This window comes from Oreochromis niloticus, linkage group LG6 (assembly GCF_001858045.2).
Source record: "Oreochromis niloticus isolate F11D_XX linkage group LG6, O_niloticus_UMD_NMBU, whole genome shotgun sequence".
Taxonomy (NCBI): Eukaryota; Metazoa; Chordata; class Actinopteri; order Cichliformes; family Cichlidae; genus Oreochromis; species Oreochromis niloticus.
The window spans coordinates 9,106,868-9,128,686 of NC_031971.2; the positions used below are offsets into that span (position 1 = coordinate 9,106,868).

At 40.8% G+C, this 21,819-nt stretch overlaps 1 protein-coding gene across 1 annotated transcript; it reads left to right on the plus strand.

Annotated features, from left to right (window-relative positions):
- Positions 1 to 1,696: 1,696 nt before the first annotated feature.
- LOC112841661 (interleukin-2 receptor subunit beta) lies at positions 1,697 to 17,223 on the plus strand. Its single transcript, XM_025907658.1, has 11 exons — positions 1,697 to 1,708; positions 9,518 to 9,576; positions 10,430 to 10,640; positions 10,744 to 10,855; positions 10,973 to 11,063; positions 11,766 to 11,850; positions 11,947 to 12,080; positions 12,197 to 12,401; positions 14,196 to 14,280; positions 14,393 to 14,465; positions 15,273 to 17,223. Exons 3-11 carry the CDS (start codon positions 10,550 to 10,552, stop codon positions 16,251 to 16,253), a joined length of 1,857 nt encoding a protein of 618 aa, XP_025763443.1. The 5' UTR covers positions 1,697 to 1,708; positions 9,518 to 9,576; positions 10,430 to 10,549; the 3' UTR covers positions 16,254 to 17,223.
- The last annotated feature ends 4,596 nt before the right edge of the window (positions 17,224 to 21,819 follow it).

Here is a 21,819-nt window from a genome sequence, read left to right on the forward strand (position 1 = left end):
TTGTCAAAGTGCTGACCTGAATCAGATTGAGATGCTGTGTCATGACAACCGTCCAATTCTGCACAATGAATGAGACAAAATTCCTCCCCATTTAGTCTTTTCCTCCTGTAAAAGACTAATTGCCAGTTATTGCAAACACTTGATTGCAGTTGTTGATGCTAAGGGTGGCCCAACCAGTTGTTTCTGGTACAATTCAGTTTTTAGGAGTGGCTCATAGTCAAAGTAGCCATTCATTTTACTTGAATCCTTGCTTATGTCCCTCTGTCTATTTTCTCACCATGTTAATGTCACCTTCCTGTTTCTCTTCTTCACTCTCTCCTGAGGACTTCAGTCCCTCTTCCTGTGCTTCTCCACAGCTGGTCCAACACCAGCCTTCTGTGACTGCAAAAGCCTTGTTATTAGCTGTTGCAGGTATTACTGGTGATGGTTCAGCAGCAGCAGCCTTGACAGCTAATGATTTTTTGCTCCACATTTTCACCATTTCTTATACAATACACTTTGTTCTACAAGTTGCATGAGCGCACAATAGTTGCGTTAAGGGATTTGGTTGGAGAATACAATATAAGTAATGAAAATATACGAGTGGATTGCTATCAGTGCTTGTAGGGCCCACATAATGATATTTTACGCTGCAGCCCTTATTTCCACAGGGTTTCCTCAGTGGATGGATTCTTGCGCTTGAGTTGGCAAAGATATAATTCCGGATGCACTTCCTTACGCAACCCTCTAAAGTTTCCTGGTGACCCACTGGGTAATTGCTAATAATTAAGCAATTGACAGTAACATATGTGCCAGCCAGGTTGCAAATAAGTATCTAATCCAATAGTAATTTTTTAGTAGAAATTAGTAATAAACCCTGTACTATACAGAGGTAAGAGATCTCAAGCTTCTCCCAGCAAGAAGACATATTTCCCAAGGACTCTTTAAAAATAGCCTTAATAGAACAGAACTTATTATTTAAGTTTGAAAAGTCAAGAAAAAACAAAGACATGAAATTAAGGTTTGTGTGGCTGTTTTAAGTGTTTAAGCACTAGTTTTGAAATCATACTACTTTCACTTCACTTATTTCACAGTCATAGTGAAAAAATGTTAACAAATAAAGTTTGTTTCACTTTAACAAGTCTACAAGGTGCCGCTGTACCTGCCGTTGGTGGCTGACATGTTAAGTAACTTGATAAAGAGTACAAAGGGAATTGAAAAACATACTCATAGCGGCTATTGTGGTGTTTTACAGTTCCTAATATGACATGTCAAAATATGTGACCAATCATTTCACCAAGTGTGGCGGGGCGTGGTCGGCGGTGCTGCTGCAGGGTAGGCAAAAGCACCCGCAGGGCATCTGCAATCATGCCTCGCCGCATTAAAAGACTGAGCTGGGTCCTGTCATGTCATTGTTGTTGTGGATATGTGTGGCTGGCAGCTGGGGAGCAGCAGCCGCATAAGTGTGTGCGTAGCCATCGAGTGAGATATAATAAAATGTTCCAGTATGCAGAATCATGGTCGCATTATGCCTCATTCCTGCTACACCCAGTTTCTACCGTCAGTAAAAACATCCACATTGTGTTGCTTCTGTTCTTTTCTCTCTTTCATACATCACACTAGATATAAATAATAAAAAAGAAATAAAGAAGTGCTATATAGGGCAATGGTAAAGCCTGAATTACCTTACAGACATGGAAATGACAGAACGCTGAACACACCCGGACTGGTAGGTTCTTACTGGTATTTAATTTTTATTTTATTACCATCCATCCATCCATTCACTTCTGCCTATCGTTTTCAGGGTCGCAGGGGATGAGCAGTTGTAATGCTCTCCATTTGTCCTGGATGTGTTGACCTTTTTTTTTTTGCACATTATGCACATTATTCTGTCTGTGTATTTATTTGCTATCATTTGCTATTTGTCAAAGTAACATTGCTGCACTAACTATCCCGGGTTTATTTGTGTAAGCATTCTGTTGCCGGCAAATCAAGCATTCTGCAAATTAAGGCAAATAGTCAGATACATGTTTCTTTAGATTTTATTATGTTACAGATTAAGTCGTTTGTTCATACTTACTTTGCTCTTTCGTTTCAGTCTTCATGTAGGTCAGGTTTGGGGAAAGACCCGCCTAGCATTTCCTCATTTTAAAGTGCTGATGATGTCACACATGACATCAGCAGGTTGAACCAAGAGGAGGGGTTTCTTTTACCATAGAAATGCTTCCTTTTGTTTGTTACCAGGTCTAAAAGGATTTGCCGAATTTTTTTTGTTAATAGAGCCATTTAGTTGTGTAAATGTGCTAATTAGAAGTGAGAGGAGGTTTTCGTCCTTTTTAGTCAACTAATTAGAGTTTTAGATCACTCAGCCCAAGTGAGTGGTGCTGGCGGGGATAATTGAAGGGAGACTGATGGCCCTATATATAGTCAGTCTCTGCCAGACTCAGATGAGAGAGGAGAGGTGAGCTGTGTTACCAAATCCATGTATTTTTGAGTTTTATTAATTAAGTTACTTTGGGGTAGTGATGGGTAGATGAGGCCTCGTGGAGCGTTTCAGCACATTCAAACTGTATCGATGATACTGTGTCGACACAGTGTTGCTGTTTGGCTCCATACTGACACCTGCTGGACTTTAAATATTATTGCAGGCAACTTACATGAGACTCACAACAGACACTGATTCAATGACCTAGTCACACTTGTATACACTGTAAGGTATTGTACTGTCCATGGAATCATTTTATATCTTTTACATTGAAAATATTGTAGACATCTTTAAAATACATTGTGAATGACATTAAGTGAAAATTAAAATGAAAGTACTGTGAATATAATATTACCCATTTAAATGTAATTGACTCAGAGTTTATTATAAATTTCTATTCAGAAAAATAAGTTTATCCAATGTTTTTGCATTCAGTCTATTGCGGTTTTTTGACACCATTTCCCCAGCTTTGGAAAACACGCTCACAGGGCACAGATGAAGCTGGGGTACACAAACTGTAAAGCCAGGTGGAAAAGGTTCTGATAAGATGTCTTCCTATTCCCCCAGTACGTTAAAGGACCCTCTGATCTTGGAATGTTTCTCTCCGACACTCTCCACAATACTAAGGGGTTGGCAGTCCTTTATAATACAATTCAGGACTGCCTGGTCCAGAACAGTCTTCCTAGATGCTTGATTTCAAAATAATAAAACACAAATTAATAAAAAAAAAAAAAAGATGATAAAGCTGTTCAGTGTCAATATAGGCCTACCTGTGTTCATTCTCAGTGTGTTTGTCTCCTCATTTTCATGTTTGGCTCTGTAATGCCTAAACACTGAGGAGGTGCTTTTGTTTGTGTAAGAAAGCACCGCAGAACAGATGTGACATTTAACCTGCATAAAATGAAATAATTCACACTGCAAGTCACATTGCTGTTTTTCCTATTCTGATAAATTACACTGAAACAAAGACAGACAAACAGTGACCTTATTTGCAGTTAAAAGATCAAAATGATCCCACACAGCAGAAACATTTCTTTTTCTTTCAGGCTCCATTTTGTTATGGAGAGATGTGTATTTTTTTTTATCTTTGCGAGAGTAATTTTGTGATTTTTTTTGGTGGTGACTCATTCCGTTGGCAGTAGTGATGTGTGGGGCGCTAACGAAATGGCTGTTAGAGCTGGACCTTTGACATGAACGACGCCAGCCAGCTCCTTATTGCGAGCAGTGGGGGTTTTTTTTCTTTATCTCACCCTCTCTCTTGTACTTTTTTCCCGCTTCACTCTGCATGCGAGCCTTGTGTTTTGCTCTGGGAAGAGGGGGCGGTAGTTACACTCGCAGTAGCACAGGAACAGAGCGGGAGGGAGAGACAGAGAAAGAGAGCGAGGGACAACAACGTCACATTAGAAAGGTGTAGTAATCATCCACAACTATTTTCAGTTGCGGATGATAAAGGATTCAGAAAGTTTATTCATGCAGGCCCATATGACAGAGAATATGCATGTTCTTTTTGTTTTCATATTTTAATTTATATTTAATTGTGTTGTGGTTTGCAGTGTTTTGCGTTGTTTAACTTTAAATTTGTTTAAAAGGAAAAAGCTGAAAATTTAAATAGTTAAAAGTTGAAATGTGAATAGTTGGTTTTTGTATTATATGATTTATTTATTTATTACAATGTGGAGTGAATAAATAAAAGTATATTTACAGTGGCCCCTAGAGACAAAGCACGTACAAACCCCGAAGCACGTACAAACTCCAAAACACGTAAAAACTCAGAAGCACATACAAACTCCGAAGCACGTACAAACTCCAAAACACGTATAAAACACAACAGAAGTGCTCCAGAATGCTAGGCGCAGTGTTGAGCTTTTGTTACCTAGTGGCTACACAAGCCAGCAACTACCAACGACCGGATTTGGTGTGTGGTAGTAACAGGTAAATGAACATTTTTTTAAAAAAATTATTTGAATATATATGAGTGCTTGTGTATAAATACACAAACAATACACATATGCTTTCAATTGTGTAATTTAAGTGATCTAGGTAGCTCTGTTTTGGAAGTTCAGTTAAGCTAGAAATGTGTTTTGGAGTTTGTACGTGCTTTGTGTCTAGGGTCCGCCGCATATATTTATATATAAACATATATAAATAAAACCACTTTTTTTTTACATTAGTAATTCCTTTTGTGCATAATTTTATATTATTGTTAATAATAAATTAATTAAAGGAACAAAACAACCTGAAGAGTCGGTTGGGAGCCGAAAGAGTCGCCTCTTTTTAGTGAGTCGAGCCGAAAGAGCCGGTTCTCTAAAAAGAGCCGGAAATCCCATTAGTAGTTGCGGTACATTTTAAACACAGTTTGGCGCGTTGGCAATGAGCGATCACGTGACTTTTTCTTAAAGCGACGCACGCACCGATACAGGTTTCGCTCTGTGAGCTTGATACATGCGTCAGTGCGTCAGTGTTGCTGGACCCATCACTACTTTGGGGGCAGGTTTTGTTAAGTTTCATGTAGGATGGGGTTCACTGTAAATAAATTGCTCACCTCTGGAAACCCGAAATGTCTGCTGAGTCTGCTTCCCTACCACTTTCCTTGACGTTCGAGTCTGACTACCCCACATGAACTTTGTATTTACATTCATGAAGGCATCTGTTGAATTTAGTCTTTGACAGTGGTACCTCTTTAGATGTTGCACTTTAGTTTAGTTTTTCTGCATTCCTTTTTTTCTTTTTTCTTTTTTTTAAAGAATCGACCACTACTACTTTAACTACTAATATATCTACTACTTGATTTGGGCACTCCTGCAGCTTTTGCTATCTCTCTCTGATTGGTTCATTTTGCTTTGAAATCTTAATGATGGCCTCCTCACTTGTATCAGCGTCTTTCGTCATTTGAAGAGTTCCAGTGAATAGCTACCTAATGCAGTTTCCAGCGAGTACTCAAGGTGATTATTATGTAATATTATCAGTAATTTTTGTAATGCATCCCAGAATTAGTTTTAGTATTGAATGCTAGTATGGCTGTTAATAGATCCTTTACCACCTGTGTGAAGCTGTGGCCCCAGATGCCCCTCAACCACTCATGTAAAGAAAAAACAGAATAAGAAAGGAAGGAAGGGAAAACAGACTTTCTTGGTAGTGAATGATTTTTTTTTTATTAGTGGAAAAAATTTTGCTTTCTCTGAAGAGAAGAGGGTTAGGATGTGGTTTGAGCTTTTAGTGTGTAGTTGTGGTTTTCTTGCTTCTGAGGCAAAAAGAAAGCAATAAGAGAGTGTCACCTTTCTCACTTTTTTCTTGTACTGAGTAAGGGGAAGTCCAAAAGTCAGAAAACTTGACATAAATAAAGAGAACATACGCTTCACACCTCTTTCAAAACGATGAGAACGAGTTAGAACATAAAGATCCATTAAAATAAAAGTAATGGTCTATTAGCATAACTTACTAAGACACTGCTGGGCTAATGAAATCCAAATCCAAAACAAAAAGGCCACCAGAAACACTGGAGCTCCCGAAATAGTTCAAAGCAAAAAGTCCATGAAAGGCACTGGAGCCCAGGAAACAGTTCATAAAACAGCTTAGGGGGGCCACCTGGAGGGTGACAGTACAGGGGTCCAAAACAGTGCATTTCACATGGCTGGCCGCATGGAAGATGTCGGCGGCGACTGAGCAGATCCAAAGGCCCACCGCGTGGAAGATGTCAGCAGTGACTGAGTAGGTCTGGAGACCATCCGTGATGGCAAAGACCCTTAACTGATGGACTGGAAAGTGGCCGGCAATGGTGTGGTGGTGGACCTGGATGAGCAGGCCGTGCTGGATGTGGACAAAAACAAGCAGGACGAACAGGCCACGCTTGGCCCCTCAGACCCTCCAGCACAGACAGATGGCTGAATGGGCCCCTCGGATCCTCCAGGGGAGACAGACGGCTGAATGGGTTCCTTGGACCCTCCAGCGAAGACAGTAGACTCCTGGACGGGCCCCTCGGACCCCCCAGCAGAGACAGACAGCTGCACAGATTCCTTGGAGTCCCCAGCAGAAACACGGAATGACTGGAGCGGTTCTCCTGAACTCCCAGCAGACACTGACATAGGACCAGCAGGCGCGGAGACCTCTGACAGAGCAGATGGCTGAGCTAATGGCTGAGCTGCAAACTGAGCAGGTAACTGAACTAAAGCCTGAGTTAGTGGCTGAAGTGATGGTCGCAGTGGAATTAGAGTTGGTGGTTGCGTTGGTTCTTGCTAGTTAATCCATGCTCTGAGCAGCCAGAACATGCAGGCACCTGCTGGATACCAGCTGCTCCCACCTGAGGAGAAGGTAAAAGGTGTGGAGGTTGGCTGTGTGCTGGCAGGCCTCACCTTGGGGGTTGGCACAGGTCTCGGCAGTGACTGGGCAGCTGCTGTCCCCACCCGAGGAGCTGATATGGGTGCATGAATGAGGGTATGACACAGGGTATGACAAAGGACTGAGGGAGACGCTGACCTAAATACACAGAGGGATAACAAGGAAGTGAAAACACACGGGGAACACAGCTGATACAAATTAACATAATGCCACAGGGGAAGCAAAACAAGATATGCATGGAAACATGGAAACATAAGACCACGCAATAAAACAGGAAAGTGGGGAACAAGACACAGGAGTGGAGAAGAGGCAGACAAGAGGGAGCGAGGGAACACAAAGGAGCACGAGCGAGAGAGAGGAGATGAGAGAGAGAGACATGGCGGACTGTGGAAACATGGATAAACCACAAGGAGGGGAAAACAAGACACACAGAGGGAGACACAGGGGGCAAAGACATGAGGGGAGCCTAAATGTACAAAGGTTAACACAGAATAAACTCAGGATACCACTAAAAATAATAAACCATAACACAACAGGTCATAAAAACACAAGAAACACAAAATGCTGGGTCAGAAGGACACAGAAGCATCACAGCATTAATCGTAAGAAACCATAAAAAACAACAAACAGTGTGAAGGTTGGTGCGACAGTAATCAGAAACATGTTTCTGGAGCTGGAGACACTTACAAACAGGTACAGAGTGAGGAAGAAGCCAGACTACAGGAAAGAGAAGCCACACAATGATCTGCAATAGGATCACAGAAATGCATGGGAAGAGAAAGAAAGGAGAGTGGAAGGAGCGTGCAGTGCATCATGGGAGATCTATTAGATTATGAAATTTTGCAGAGTTGAAAGAAGGCAGTGCCAAAGACTTCCTCTGAGGATATGTTGGGATTTTAAAAACAAGAAAAAGATTGTCTGCAGGTTATCACAGTTAGAGTACTTGAGGGAGAGGTTATACTAAATGTAAATCTAGATTGATTTATTTTAATGTATTTTATATAAATAGTGTCAATACAAGAAGTTCAGTATTGTCTGAATCATTTAGACATTTATGTCTTTAAGACACGCTTAAATTGGACTAAATGGTCAGTTTTGTCTGGCCTCATAGATAAATATAGCTGGGCTCTAACTCATAGCAATGAAAATGCATGCAGTACTTTAGTGATATTGTTGAAGTTAAGCATGAATAAAGATGAGTGTCAGCACAGAACCTCATGGAACCCCATGATGAACTTTTTGTGTTTAAGTTCTATGAAAAAACTGGAATCTGAAAGGTTTAAATGCAGAGGATTTCAGTACAGGAATAAACAAAGAGCTGCTTCACATCATACACTATGTGACATGTTTCAACCATTGGGTAGATTTGGCAGAGTAAAAGTTCAGCTTCTACACCAACACTGAGGAGCAGATCAGGTAGGTTTATGTGGTCAGAACATTTGCATGTGCATAGACCAGATAACAGGGCAAATATAAGCAGACTCACAACATAATGTACCACAATACGTTTCTTCCTTCATGTTGAGACTCGCTTCACATCAGATTTATCTTGGCTTGATTGGGTCTCTTCCATTTTTTATCTCTTGTCTTTTTTTATTCTGTACAGTTTCAGAGCTTTTATCTTGTTAAATTACTGAATGCCACATTGTCACCTTGAGCAGCCATGAGCACTCATTGCAGAGCGTCCCAGTTTGCATGAAACTTTGATATTTATAACGGTAGATCAGGAAGGAATTGATACTGCTTTCATGCATTTGGACCACCTGTTACAGAAACCAGAAACAGCTGCCTGGTTTGAAACATTTTTGTGAGTTGCAGCACACGGCATAATTTCCCCTTTCACACCTTTTATATCAACTTGAAAAGCTTTTAGCAGGAAGTGAACCTGTCAGATTACTGGAACATTTGAGTTCTCAGAAAGATCCACAGTTTTTGTTCTATAGAAGATGTGATCTGAAGATCTTCTTTATGAGTCTGGCTCTATGTTTGGGGCAAAGCTGGAATATCTAATGTGACGTGATATTTATTATGTGAATGAGAATCTAAACCAACTTCAGTACTATGCTGTTTAAACTTAATATGTTTGTATTGAGCGCTATGAAAAAGGTTTGTTTGAAATGTGTTGTTGCAAAGATAAAATGCTTAAAGTCATTTAATGCATAATGTGAACACATTAGGTGAGGATGTGGGTGTTTGTGGGTCAGCTTGCACTTGGCTGCAAAACCACAAAAAGCACAAATCCACACAAACACAGAGTTTAAATGTCAGTGTGGTCCACATGCAAAGGGAGCTACTGTTAATAATAAGAAGCGCAGTGTGTGTGCGTGTGTGTGGTCAAAAATACATCAGGGTGGGGGAATTGACAGGCTGTACTAAAGTCAAGGAAGATGAAAAAACTGTAGCAACAACCCCAGAACAACCACTTTCCACCTGATACTGCATGCTTAAAGTTATCAGCTCAGAGTTATACAGACAGGTTCACTGCAGGTACTATTATATGCAACAGTTTATAAGTTGAAGAATTGGATTAGATTAGATTAGATGAAACTAAAGGGTTAAAATACTTCAACTGAAACACTCAGAAGTTCAAATGTTCGTCAGAAGAGCACTGTGGGTTGTGATCAAAAGATTTTTCACCCTTTTTTTTGTCTTGTCAGTTTAGTTGGTTACATTTGATACGAAAAGAAAGTAATACCCTCATGTGATGCTCTTTGACAGGATATCAGGTGAAATTAAGTCAGCAGTTGGAAGCAGATCAGTTGCAGCTCAGCCAGCAGGTAAGTGACTGACTGAAGTCTTTCAATGGACAGCGTCTGTGCTTTAATATGCAGGTATTATTATTTGTATAAGAGAATTGTATTATTACAATTACAATATTAAAAATGTTTTACTGAATTTTGTTCAGTTTAACATTGAGTGAAAATTGCTTTTGTGTAACAAAACATCCAGGAGATCAGGTTGTTGTTATTTATGTATCAGTTTATTTTATTTGCCATGGTGGAGCAGATCAAATGAAGGTGAACACAAACCGAGCAGCCAACAGTTTTTGAGGCTGTGGTCGAGATGCATGTCTGAAAGAAAAGCTCACAAATTCAACACCAATGGAAACATTAATTTTTATATTGCGATTTCAGTTCAATTTCATTTTATGTAGATGTCTCCAAACCACAATAACAGTAGCTGAACAGCACTTTGTATTGTATAGTAATGGTTAGTTATTGGCCCTCTGACAGATTGCTGACTTGTCCAGGGTGCACCTTACCCCTCGACCTGTGCAAGCTGAGATAGACTCTAGCTTTCACCACTGCGATGCTAAATTGGATAAGTAGAAGAAAATGGATGAATGGTAAGAAAGTAAATTAAAGCACAGTAAGTTTAAGTGCTCCTTAGTTTACACAGTAGGAGTCTGGATTACATCATCACTGCTTTTAGTTTTACAAACTGAGGCAGGATCTGAAACACTTGTATTTCTGTTGTTCCGTCCTCTGTTTATTCTGTGTTTATCTGTAGCCAACTGTTTTTTTTTCTATGTGGGTTGATGTCTGACTGTTTAGAGAAATAAAACTCAGTAACGTCTCTAATCATGTTGCTAACATGGTAACATTTTATTTTATGTGTTTACCTTTGCAGGATGAGAAGAATCAGAAAGGAGTCAGTCAATACCTAAAGCAACTACAGTCCTTCAAATCTTCCAGTCACAGTCACGAGTCACCATCCCAGCAGCCTCTAAGAAAGAAAACTGTCGACTTAATGGAGAGAAATAAGAAAACCCTTTCCCTGTTTATTCTGCTGCCTGTGCTGCTGCTCTGCAGAAGTGATGAGTGTCCCAGCCTGCCACAGAGTTAGTCTTTAATCCTCTTGATTTAGATTTAACTGATTTTAAGATCTGTTGTTTGACATATTTACTCATTTTCATTCCATCTCTCCTGTTTTAATTCTCACAGATCTCACTTGCTACACTGACTTCAACAGAATCATCACATGTTTGTGGAACAGCAGATACGTGTCTGATGACACTGCATGCACGATACATGCTCAAAATAAATGTCTCGACAGGTAAGGACCTCGGTCACAAAAAGAAAACCTCAACACAGAATACTCACAATACATAAATCACAGATGTCATCAGTAACATCATCTGCAGGAAAATCAAATTAATATTCCTATTCCCAGGCCTTACAGCGCTTCCTGTCACCTAAAGTCTGTTGACATCTCCAGACCAGCGCTAAAGAAGTGCTCCCTGATCTTTGAAATGGAAAACACTGTGAGTGTGTGAAGAAATCAAATTATTGTTGAGCCCCCGAGATAAAATCATATATCCTATATCTCAGTTTGTAGTTTAATTAGAAGTCAGAGCTAATGTTCTACGGGACGCTTCGGGGCAGTCATTGACTTTCAAATAGTTTTTTTTATCCGGTCAATGTCAGAGATTATGTTTTCTGAAAATCCTGTGAATATGATGAAGGAAGGAAATTACCTTGCATGTTCAAATTCATACTATAAGTGCAGCTGCTAGGAGGCTGAGGGGTAGCACTGGCGAATGTCAGTATTTATTTATTCATTTTTATTGTTTTTTACTTTTCCCTGTTGTGTATTTGAAACTAATGTGAAGTTTATTATGGCTTCTGTACAGACATGGAGCGGTATCAGTAATGTCATTCTCAGCAAGAAAGCTCATAAAATGTATAACACTCCTTTTAAATGTACACAGTAATCTCATTAACTATTTTTACTTGATCTTCTCCTGGATGCACTCAGGTCATCCTCTGTCTAAAAGAAGCTTCATCTCTTCTCTCTTTATGCTGCTCTTTGATTTTACCAAGTCTGTTGTCTGATTGGCTATTTGTGACTCCAATTGTTTTACTTTAAATGAAATTTGAAGTTTGCCAAGCAAAAAACTTCTATATTGTTCTTACTGAATGTTTTCTAACAGTAAATATTTTTCCGAATTCTTTTTTTTTTCCAGTTTCTGTCTTTCGATGAGTTGTCCCTTAATCTGAGCTGTAACCAAATGAAAAGTGTAATTACTTCCTTCAAGCCATCTTATCACAGTGAGTGTAATCTACAGTTTAATATATTTGCTCTTTGTGATTTACAATGTGAGCTATTCATGGTGACCTAAAACAACTGTGTGTGTGATCTTGCAGTAAAGGTGAATCCTCCTGCGGAGCCAAAGGTCAACTTCACCTCTGTTTCCTGGTTGTCCCAAGTCCCCGAACATGAAAGGATCAGTTCATACAGAAGTGAACTGCAGTGGAAGAAGCAGGATCAGTCATGGAGTGTAAGTTTAGATTTTGTGACACAATGTGAACAAGTTTAAGTGTAAAGTTGAGATTGTGAAAGTTCACGTGTGAAACAAGATTGGTTCTCAACCCCACGCTGGTTTCTGTGTGTCAGGATCCTGCTGTGCACAGAAAACTTGGCATTCAATGTGGGCAGGAGTGCAAGGCAGAGCTGGAGCCAGATTTGCTGATACAAGGCGGGAGGTATCAGGCACGAGTTCGTGTGCGGTCTGTTAAACCTCAACCCGAGGGAGCCTGGAGTGACTGGAGCCCCACTGCATCATGGGAGTCACCACTAGGGAAAATAAAACCACCATCAGGTACATTTATCTCAACATGTTTTCTTTAACATAACATACCAATGTCAAAACCTTTCCATTTCATTCATGCTGAGCATGATTACTGCAGTATGGAATAATTATGTATACGGGAAAATGTTTAAAGTTTGAAGCGTGTTGGTGTATAATACACAGCATAGAGGGGAAAAAGTCATTGTGAAAAATGTCCGATGCTGTATGTGGCAGAAGTGTGGTCCCTGGCTCAGCTGCAGGGTAGACATGGTGCAGTGAGCTCAAGGGGCAGTATCGGGATGCAGGTGAGCCAGAGGGTGGCGATTGACTGATGACGGTGTCTCTTTTTGTTTCTCTATATCAGGGGTAGTCTACTCCAGGCCTTAAGTGCTGGTGTCCTGCAGGTTTTAGACACAGCTGATTCAAATGGCTAAATTACCTCCTCAACATGTCTTGAAGTTCTCCAGATAAGTTCTCCTGGTAATGAACAAATTATTTGATTCAGGTGTGTTGACACAGGGTGATATCTAAAACCTGCAGGACACCGGCACTCGAGGCCTGTACTTGCCTACCCCTGCTCTATATAGTGAAGGCAGAGTCGAGCGGGGAGGAAGGAGAGCTGAACTGGAACAGACTGTTTTCCTTGAGCACACAACAGTCAATAAAAAGCAATAATAGTGAGCACATTCACTGTGTGTGTCGTGTACGTTTACACTGTAATTTAACTCGCAACCTTCAACATACAAGGGAGAGGTGAATGAGTGGTAACTGCCACTAAGCCATTAAGGGAGAGGTGAGAGAGAGGGCTGGCTCCCCATTCAAAGTCAATAGGACTTTGTCACCAGAAAAAGTGGAATATTTCAGAAATGAAGAAATAGTAGCCGGTTGTTATGAGGTAAGCGTGGTCTGTCTACAACAAACAGAGTGAGACTAGATAGCCACCAAAGAAGAAGAAAAATGGCAGACAACAATAACACATACTACCAATATTACAACTACATTAATTCTCAGATTCAAAGCATCAATGTCCACATCTGGCCTGTTTCCTTGAGCTGATCAAAGTGTTTAGTTTCCATTTGGTAGCTGCTCATGGGAACATAAAATATGCAGTCCATATGAGGTGGCCGTGCAAGGCCTTGAATGGGCTAAAAACCAAAAGAGACTTATCATAGAGGTCCTACAACAATTAGAGGGTTGTCACATCAACAACTCTGCAGCTTCATGGCACTGGCATGTATGGCTGCTGATGGAAATGGTTAGCTGGTCTCTACTGATGAATGCTTACAGAGCAGCTACAGCAACAACAACACTTTCTTTTCTGATTCAGTCAAATATTACAAACTCACAGGATGGGCCTGTAATGACCCAAAACATGCAGCAAAAGGAACAGAGATGTTCATAAAAGGCCAAATCGGTCACATGACCCCAGCCCAACATGGCGTACTTCTCACTTAGTGAAGACAAACAGAAGAAAGACCCAGAAGCAAACAGCAACTGAAGGAGGCTGCAGTAAATGAAAGAAACGGCATTTTGAAGGTTTCTGACTTCAGACAGTCACATACAAAGGATTCGCACTCATGGATTAGTAATAATAATTAAATCAAGGGCATGAGTGAAAATGTCTGTATTTTTGTATTCCATGCACTTCATGCAAAATGCATCCTTAGTCTGAATAATAAATCACAGTCACATCTTGATTTCTATTCAAATTCACTGTATCGGCCTGCAGAAGCAAACCTGTGTGTGTCTCATGGACTTGGCTGTTTGACCCAGTTTTCTCATGTTTCTGAGCCACTGTGACCTATTCTGTCCCGTATTTTTCAGGTAATATGTTTCTTGTTCCTGTAACGATAGTCGGTGTGGTGGTGTTGCTGGCAGGCCTGCTCTTAAGCACTCACAAAACCACCCGGTACGTGCACACAGACACAAGTTTCTATGGCAAATAATATTATTATAACTTCTTCTAATTTGATTCACTTAAGTTATTTTCTGACAACTCTGGTTAATTTTTATTTTTTTAGGGTTTACATAGTAAAGAAAATCAAAGGTCCACCCATACCAGACCCAGGAAAATCCTTCCTGCGAGAAATCCAGGTAAGCATATGAACCACAGATATTTCCTCTGTTATAACACATGCATTAGATAATACTGTGGCCACTTCAGGGCAGTAAACATAGCATTTATGAAATACTGTGGTGAATTTGTTTGCAGTAAATTAAATTATTACCATATATTCAAAGCTGTGTTTTAGCCAATAGTTTTAGTCCAATAGTGACTCTTTTTTAGGTTAGGGTTAAGAGTAGAGTGCCTCATCACAGTGTTAAAATCAGATGCTGGATAAGTTCATGGGGAAGTCTGTTATACAATGATTTGATTTCAGTTCAGTGCAGTTTTATTCATGCAGCACCATTTAACAACAACAGTCACTTCACAATATTTGTTCCTTTAAACTGTTGCCTGCTGGGAACAAGGCTCACTGTAAAGCCACAGAGGTAGACTGCATCAAGGTCTAATTTTCATGTCTAAAAATATTCATTTAAAAACACTCTGTAAAGTAGCAGGGAGCTACAGAGAGTTTAAGGAGTCTAAAAGCAAAAAATAAGCTAATGTAGCTTAAAAAGCAGACCAACACAACATGTACCATAAAATGACAGAGCATTGCAGACAGATGTGAACTCTGTGGGAGGTGTAACCAGACAGACATAGTGACTCACTGATCCAGCCACAGATTTAAGACCTTTATGATCCAAGCAATTCAAATTCAGTAAAGTATGAGTGAAGCGCCCCAAACACCTGATGCTCACCTATTTAACTGATTCCATTAAAGTGCAGATTGAATATCTTGTATATTTCAAATCTTTCTAATCTCTTCTTCTGTTCTGTGACTTTCTCTCCTCCAGAGTGGGTTCACCAGTGAATACTTTCACTCATTCGTGAAACCAGTGGAAATAATCACTGTAGAATTAACCTCGCCTGTGGATGCTGCTGTTGCCTACAAGCCAGATGAGAAGATGGTGTTGAACAAAGGCAGCTATGACTCCACCAGCTCCAGCTTCTCTAACCCAAGTTACTCTGAGCTTTGTAGCCCTCCTCCTATTTCCTCACTCACTGCTGGGAATCTGAAGCCCTGTGCGGCTGACACGCCTTATGGCCCTGTTGGTGGTCAGGGTGAAGGAAAAAGCACAGAACAGGAAAGCGATGAAGCGAGAGAGAAAGAAAAGGAGATGTTAATGTTGCTGCTCAAAGGCAGCAGTAACAGTGAGCCAGTGCAGGTGATTTCAGACTACGAGAAAACTGAGAGGCTCGACAATGATCGATTTAGGCTCCAGAGTCTAGATTCAGGCATGTACAAATGTGAAGAGGTCAGTGAAGAGAGCATGGAGGCAGATAGCATCAATATGACTGATAGCCATGATGAGGAACCTGAGGGTGAGGAAGAAAAGGAGGGAGGGAATGAACAAAAGGCAGATTTTCAGAGGCTGTTTGGAAGCAGCGGAGGTGTGTTTGGCAAGTTTATTCCGGTTTGTTCTGATTATGAGCGAGTGGAGAAACAGCAGGCTGACAGCCCGGAGCTTCCCAGCTTGGATTCAGGTGTTAGCAATGCGGGAGAGGAGCAGCTGAGTCAGGAGGAGGGCATGGAGGATGCTGATAAGTCCACTGAATCTACACGCTTCCTGTTTCCACCTCATCCTTCCAGTGCTTTACCATGCTCCCTGCTCTCTTTTCCACAACTGCCTCTGAACTTGCCTGGGCCACGTCTGAGTCCAGCTTTGCACCTCCAGCCAGGTCACATGACACAGGGGTTTGCTCTGACGTCAGCAGGCAGGTCGGTGGAGCCCTCTGGTGATGGATATATGCCAGTGAAACAGGAGGAGGGCTGAGAACAGACAGCAGGCTCAACTAGCAGGACAAAATAGCATGTAGCACTTGGAGGAGTCATCACAGCCAGTCAGTTCTCAGGAAAATGTAACATCACATAAATCTTTATCCACTTCACGTTGTTCAGCAACGTTAAATGTATTTTCTTTTATTTTTATATTTATGCAAAATTATGTTTCATATATCAGAACTGTGCACTATAACCTTGCTTTTAAAAGTGAATTGTTACCTCAGATATTTCTACTTTTAAAAAAGAAATGCGTTATCTAATGAAAAACTAAACTCAAATGAATAATAATGTGGTTATAATAATAAAAGTGTTTGCGTTTATATTGTGGTTTTAGTGAGATCATCTAAATGGCATGTAGCTTATTGTACTGAAACAAATGTTGGTAAAGGAATGTAAGTTCCAGATAGCTGAGATAGTTGTGTTTTCTGTATAGTGTGTGAACTGATGTCATTTAGAGGGTATCATGATAATCACATATTAACTATAATCAGGATATTTGAAAATCAAATGTCTAGATATAGACTGGTATAGATATGTCTTGTGAAAAATGTGATATTGTGACAGCCCCAAGGACAACAGTACGGTATTAACAGAGCTGTGTCTGTCGCCATCATCTGTCCCGTGTCAAATAAATATCAACATTTCTAACTTACATTTGAAGGCAGCTAACATAAACTTTACTTCATAACATTACTGACCTATATAAGAGCTTGCATTTGTTTTTTGTTTTTTTAAGAATTTTACTCTTAAATTAAAAATAAATATACATAGTCATCATCTTTAACGCAAAGTTGTTCCTGTGTTTTCTCTGGGTTTTGAAAGGGTGGCCATGCCCACTCTGATGCATCGATGTCGGGAGAACCGCCTCTTCCTCGTCCCTGTCGTTTGTCCACGGTTGTGGGGGCGAAGCGACAGGGCTCCACAATGACACTGGCGCACCGCGGTCAAGTCAGCCGTCATTTGTGAGCCACAGTCAAGCCAGCCGTCGCATTAATTTTCTTGCGCTTCTACACCGGCATTTACGGCAGCGCCTTTTCTCCTTATTTCCCTAGACCCGCGTATTTGTGCGCGGGTGCACTCACACATGCACGCGGGGGACTGAGACATGGACGCGAGGGCATACATTGCTTTGGGACAGCCCAAAGCGGGACAGTCTGGTTGCATATTCAAAAATTCATTAAAAATCATTCTTGATAGTTGATGTCCAACTTTCAACACATTCCCCCTCTGGGACACCTACTGTACCTCTGTGCCAAGTTTCATCCAGATTTACTATAATATTCCTCTGAAATGAAAGGAAACTTTTATTCAATGCAATACAGTCAATAGACTTTAATTATGTCAAATTCAAATATTCATTAAAAATCATTCTTGATATTTGATGTCCAACTTTCAACACCAGTAGCGGTTTTTGATACGGGCGACACGGGACCGCGGTCAAGTGAGCCGTTATTTGTGAGCCGCGGTCAAGCCAGCCGCTTCTTATCCGCCGCATAAATTTCCTTGCGCTTTTACACCAGTCTTTACGGTAGCACCTTTTCGCTTTCTATCCCGATCAGATCCCGATTGAAAGCCTAGACCCGCGCGCACATGCACGCGCGCGAACACTCACACGTGCACGCGCGCACAGCCCAGCGCAACACACACACACAACCACTGCACTATTTATAAGTATTAGCAGTAGCTCCCTTTCCATGTGGACCACACTGACATTTAAACTCTGTGTTTGTGTGGATTTGTCCTTTTTGTGGTTTTGCAGCCAAGTGGAAGCTGACCCACAAACACCCACATCCTCACCTAATGTGTTCACATTATGCATTAATTGACTTTAAGCATTTTATCTTTGCAACAACACAATTTTAAGCAAACTTTTCTTTTCATAGTGGTCAACACCTCACGCAGCCGACTCACAACAGAGGACACACTCTGGACCTGGTCATCACCCATGGGCTGTCCACCAGTGTGTCCTCTGTTGTTGACTTGGCTGTCTCTGACCACTACTGTGTGTTTTTTAACATCACCGGTTTTATTCAGCGGGAGACCTCGGTGCGAACTGTGAGGAGGCGCTATCTAACCTCTGAAGTGGCTGCAAATTTTACCAGGGTTTTAGACGAATGCCCCCCTGTGATTCTACCTGCACCCTGTGATTTTATTTTTAATCATTTTAACCTCAAACTGAAGAAAAGCCTTGACTCCGTTGCTCCACTCACCACCAAAAAGATTAACGTAAAACGTGTATCACCCTGGAGAAACGAAGAAGTCAAAACACTCAAAAGGAATTGCAGGGCAGCAGAAAGGAGATGGAGGAAAAATAAAAATGCAATCAACCATCAAATACTTTGCGAGCAACTTAAAATTTACAATAATACACTAAGGAATTCAAGAAATTCATACTTCGCCAAAATAATCAGTAATAACAAAAATAATCCCAAGGTCCTCTTCTCCACCATAGATCATTTATTTAACCCTGATTTTAACAGCTCCCAAAGAAACCCCACAGACTCACTCTGAGCAGTTTGCAGACCACTTCAGGGGGAAAAATCAACACCATCAGATGTGATATTTCATCTTCTCATGATATGATTTTAAACACATCTGAAGGCTCGATTGTACCTGAGGAGACACTGGACAGCTTTGTCCTGGTTAATGCTGAGAACCTTAAGAAAGTTTTCTCCACAGTGAGACCCACCACATGTCTTTTAGATCCAATCCCCTCTTCACTTTTTAAAACACTTTATGGATTTTTTGAAGTTGAGCTTTTATACATGATGAATTGCTCTGTTCAGTTGGGTGTCTTCCCTGCTGCCTTTAAAACGGCGGTGGTGAGGCCCCTTCTGAAGAAGAGCAATTTGGATTGTAATGATTTTAATAACTACAGACCTGTATCCAACTTACCATTTTTAAGTAAAATTTTAGAAAAACTTGTTTTTACTCAGATTAATGATTTTCTGAATGATAGACAGATCCTAGAGATATTTCAGTCTGGATTTAGGGTGAACCACAGCACAGAGACTGCTCTCCTAAAGGTTTTAAATGATCTTAGATGTAACTGGGACGCCCAAAAGCTCTCAGTCCTGGTGCTACTGGATCTAAGCGCAGCCTTTGATACAGTAGACCACACTATACTTTTAAACAGACTGAAACACATGGTGGGCCTCTCTGGTGCTGTACACAACTGGTTCACTTCCTATCTCTCAGACAGAACTTTTATGGTGTGTATGGATACATGCTCCTCTAAGATCCATAAAATGACATGTGGTGTGCCCCAAGGGTCGGTTTTAGGCCCTGTACTTTTTAATTTGTATATGCTCCCTCTTGGCGGTGTCATCAGGAGGCATGGAGTGAACTTCCACAGTTACGCTGATGACACTCAGCTGTACATCTCCGTGTCTCCTGATGACACCAGACCAATGGATGCCCTTTTTAACTGTATTCTAGATATAAAATCTTGGGTGGCAGAAAACTTTTTACAGCTTAACCAGGACAAAACTGAAGTTTTAATCATCGGTCCTGAGGCTCAGAGAGAGAAACTCTTGTCTAAATTACAGGCATTTTCACTATGCCCTTCACTACAAGTGAAAAACCTGGGTGTTATTTTTGACTCTGAGCTTGGTTTTATCCCACATATTAAACACGTAACCAAAATTGGATTTTATCATCTAAAAAATATAGCCAGAGTCCGCCCTATTCTCTGTCGGGCCAACACGGAGATGCTGATGCATGCTTTTATTACCAGTCGCATTGATTACTGTAATGCCCTGCTCTCTGGTCTCCCCAAAAAGAATATTTCACCTTTGCAACTTTTGCAAAACTCTGCAGCTCGTGTGCTGACGAAGACCAGAGGGCGGGCACACATTACACCGGTTTTACAATCGCTGCATTGGCTCCCCGTGTGTTTCAAAGTTCTTTTATTGGTTTTTAAATGTCTTAATGGTCTTGGGCCTTCTTATCTTTCAGATCTGCTTTTACCATATGAACCCTCGCGGACCTTGAGGTCCTCTGGTACTGGCCTTTTGATTGTCCCTAAAGTCAGGACACATAGGGGAGACCGGGGATAGTTGTAACATGGGTCAGTTGTAACACTTCCAATTTCTCCAATCAGGGCTAAGTTTCAAATGATGTGATTCATCCTGTGCATGCCCAATTCAGTTCTGCTATCACATGTGAAAAATCAGCACATTTTGTCAAACACAGACAATTTAACACGAAAAAAAGTAATTTGTATGCCAAAAAGTAAGTTTTTCTACTTTATTTCAATTTCTAATAGCATTATCTGATTTGCAGTTAAACTCATCAAACTTAAATTATGTTATTTGTATGTCTATGGGGATATATTCTGTGTAGGTCTTTAGTGCTAATGTTTTAGCCATTGGCTGTAATCTTAGCTAGTTCATGGCTATAGGAGTCTGGGTCAGTTGTAACAGCAACAGTCTGGGTTAGTTGTAACAATAATGCAGATGTTACAACTTACCACACTATTACTTTAACTTATATTAAACAAGTTGGGGCAACGACATCAGCAGAGAGAGGTTCACTGGTCGCCTTTGTATATGCGGTTAATGCCATTGGCAACACAACCACTGTTTGTGTTCCCACACATACATTATGCAGACCACTGTGTCAGAGATGGACCAGTAGGAAGTGTTGGTAGTGGAAATAAATCAGGATGGGTGCAAGAAACAGATTTCCTCATCTTTCTGAAGCACTTTGCAAACCACACCAAGGTAAGCCATGATAAAAAGTAATGGAATTGCGATGCTGGTGAACAACTACATTTTTTCAGCTTCATTGTTATGTTTAAAAGTTGGTGCAAGAGTTGTAGGTTATAATGCCCACTGAGCCAATGAGGCCAAACTCAAGGAAGACCAACCGAAATTTATGAAATATTCAGTTGCAGAAAATTCCATCATTTGTCTTTTTTTGGGGGTTGGAATATGTTCAAAACCTAGATTTCTGCATTCTGTCACACACACACACACACACACACACACACATAGCTACATAAATGGCTCTAAGTGCATTCATGTGTTGAATAAAAAAGATTACATGTTAATGTTTTGTCAGTACCCTTATTTCATTGTGTTACATTTCACCCCAGGATATGTTACAACTAACCCAGACTATGGGGTTAATTGTAACATTTCACTCTTTGTGTTTGAGACCATACCATGCAATGGGTAATTGTGCTGCAGAGAAAATAGCTGCACTATTTAATAGCAGAGACATGTAAATACTTTGCATTAAATTTTCAATCCACTACCTTAAAAGAGCTCCAATTTACAGACAGAAATGTCAAAAATGTTACAGCTATCCCCGGTCTCCCCTACTCACGGAGAGGCAGCTTTTCAGTGGTATGGTCCTCGGCTGTGGAACAGCCTGCCGGAGGAGCTCAGGGCCGCAGAGAACGTTCATGTTTTTAAGAACAGGCTCAAGACCGATGTTCCCTCTAAGCTGCGCACGTGCGCAATTGCGCACTGCTGGCACGGTCTCTGCGCACAGAAAATCTGCGTTGCGCACAAAAAAATCTAACCTGAATTGAAATTAAAATTAAAACTTTA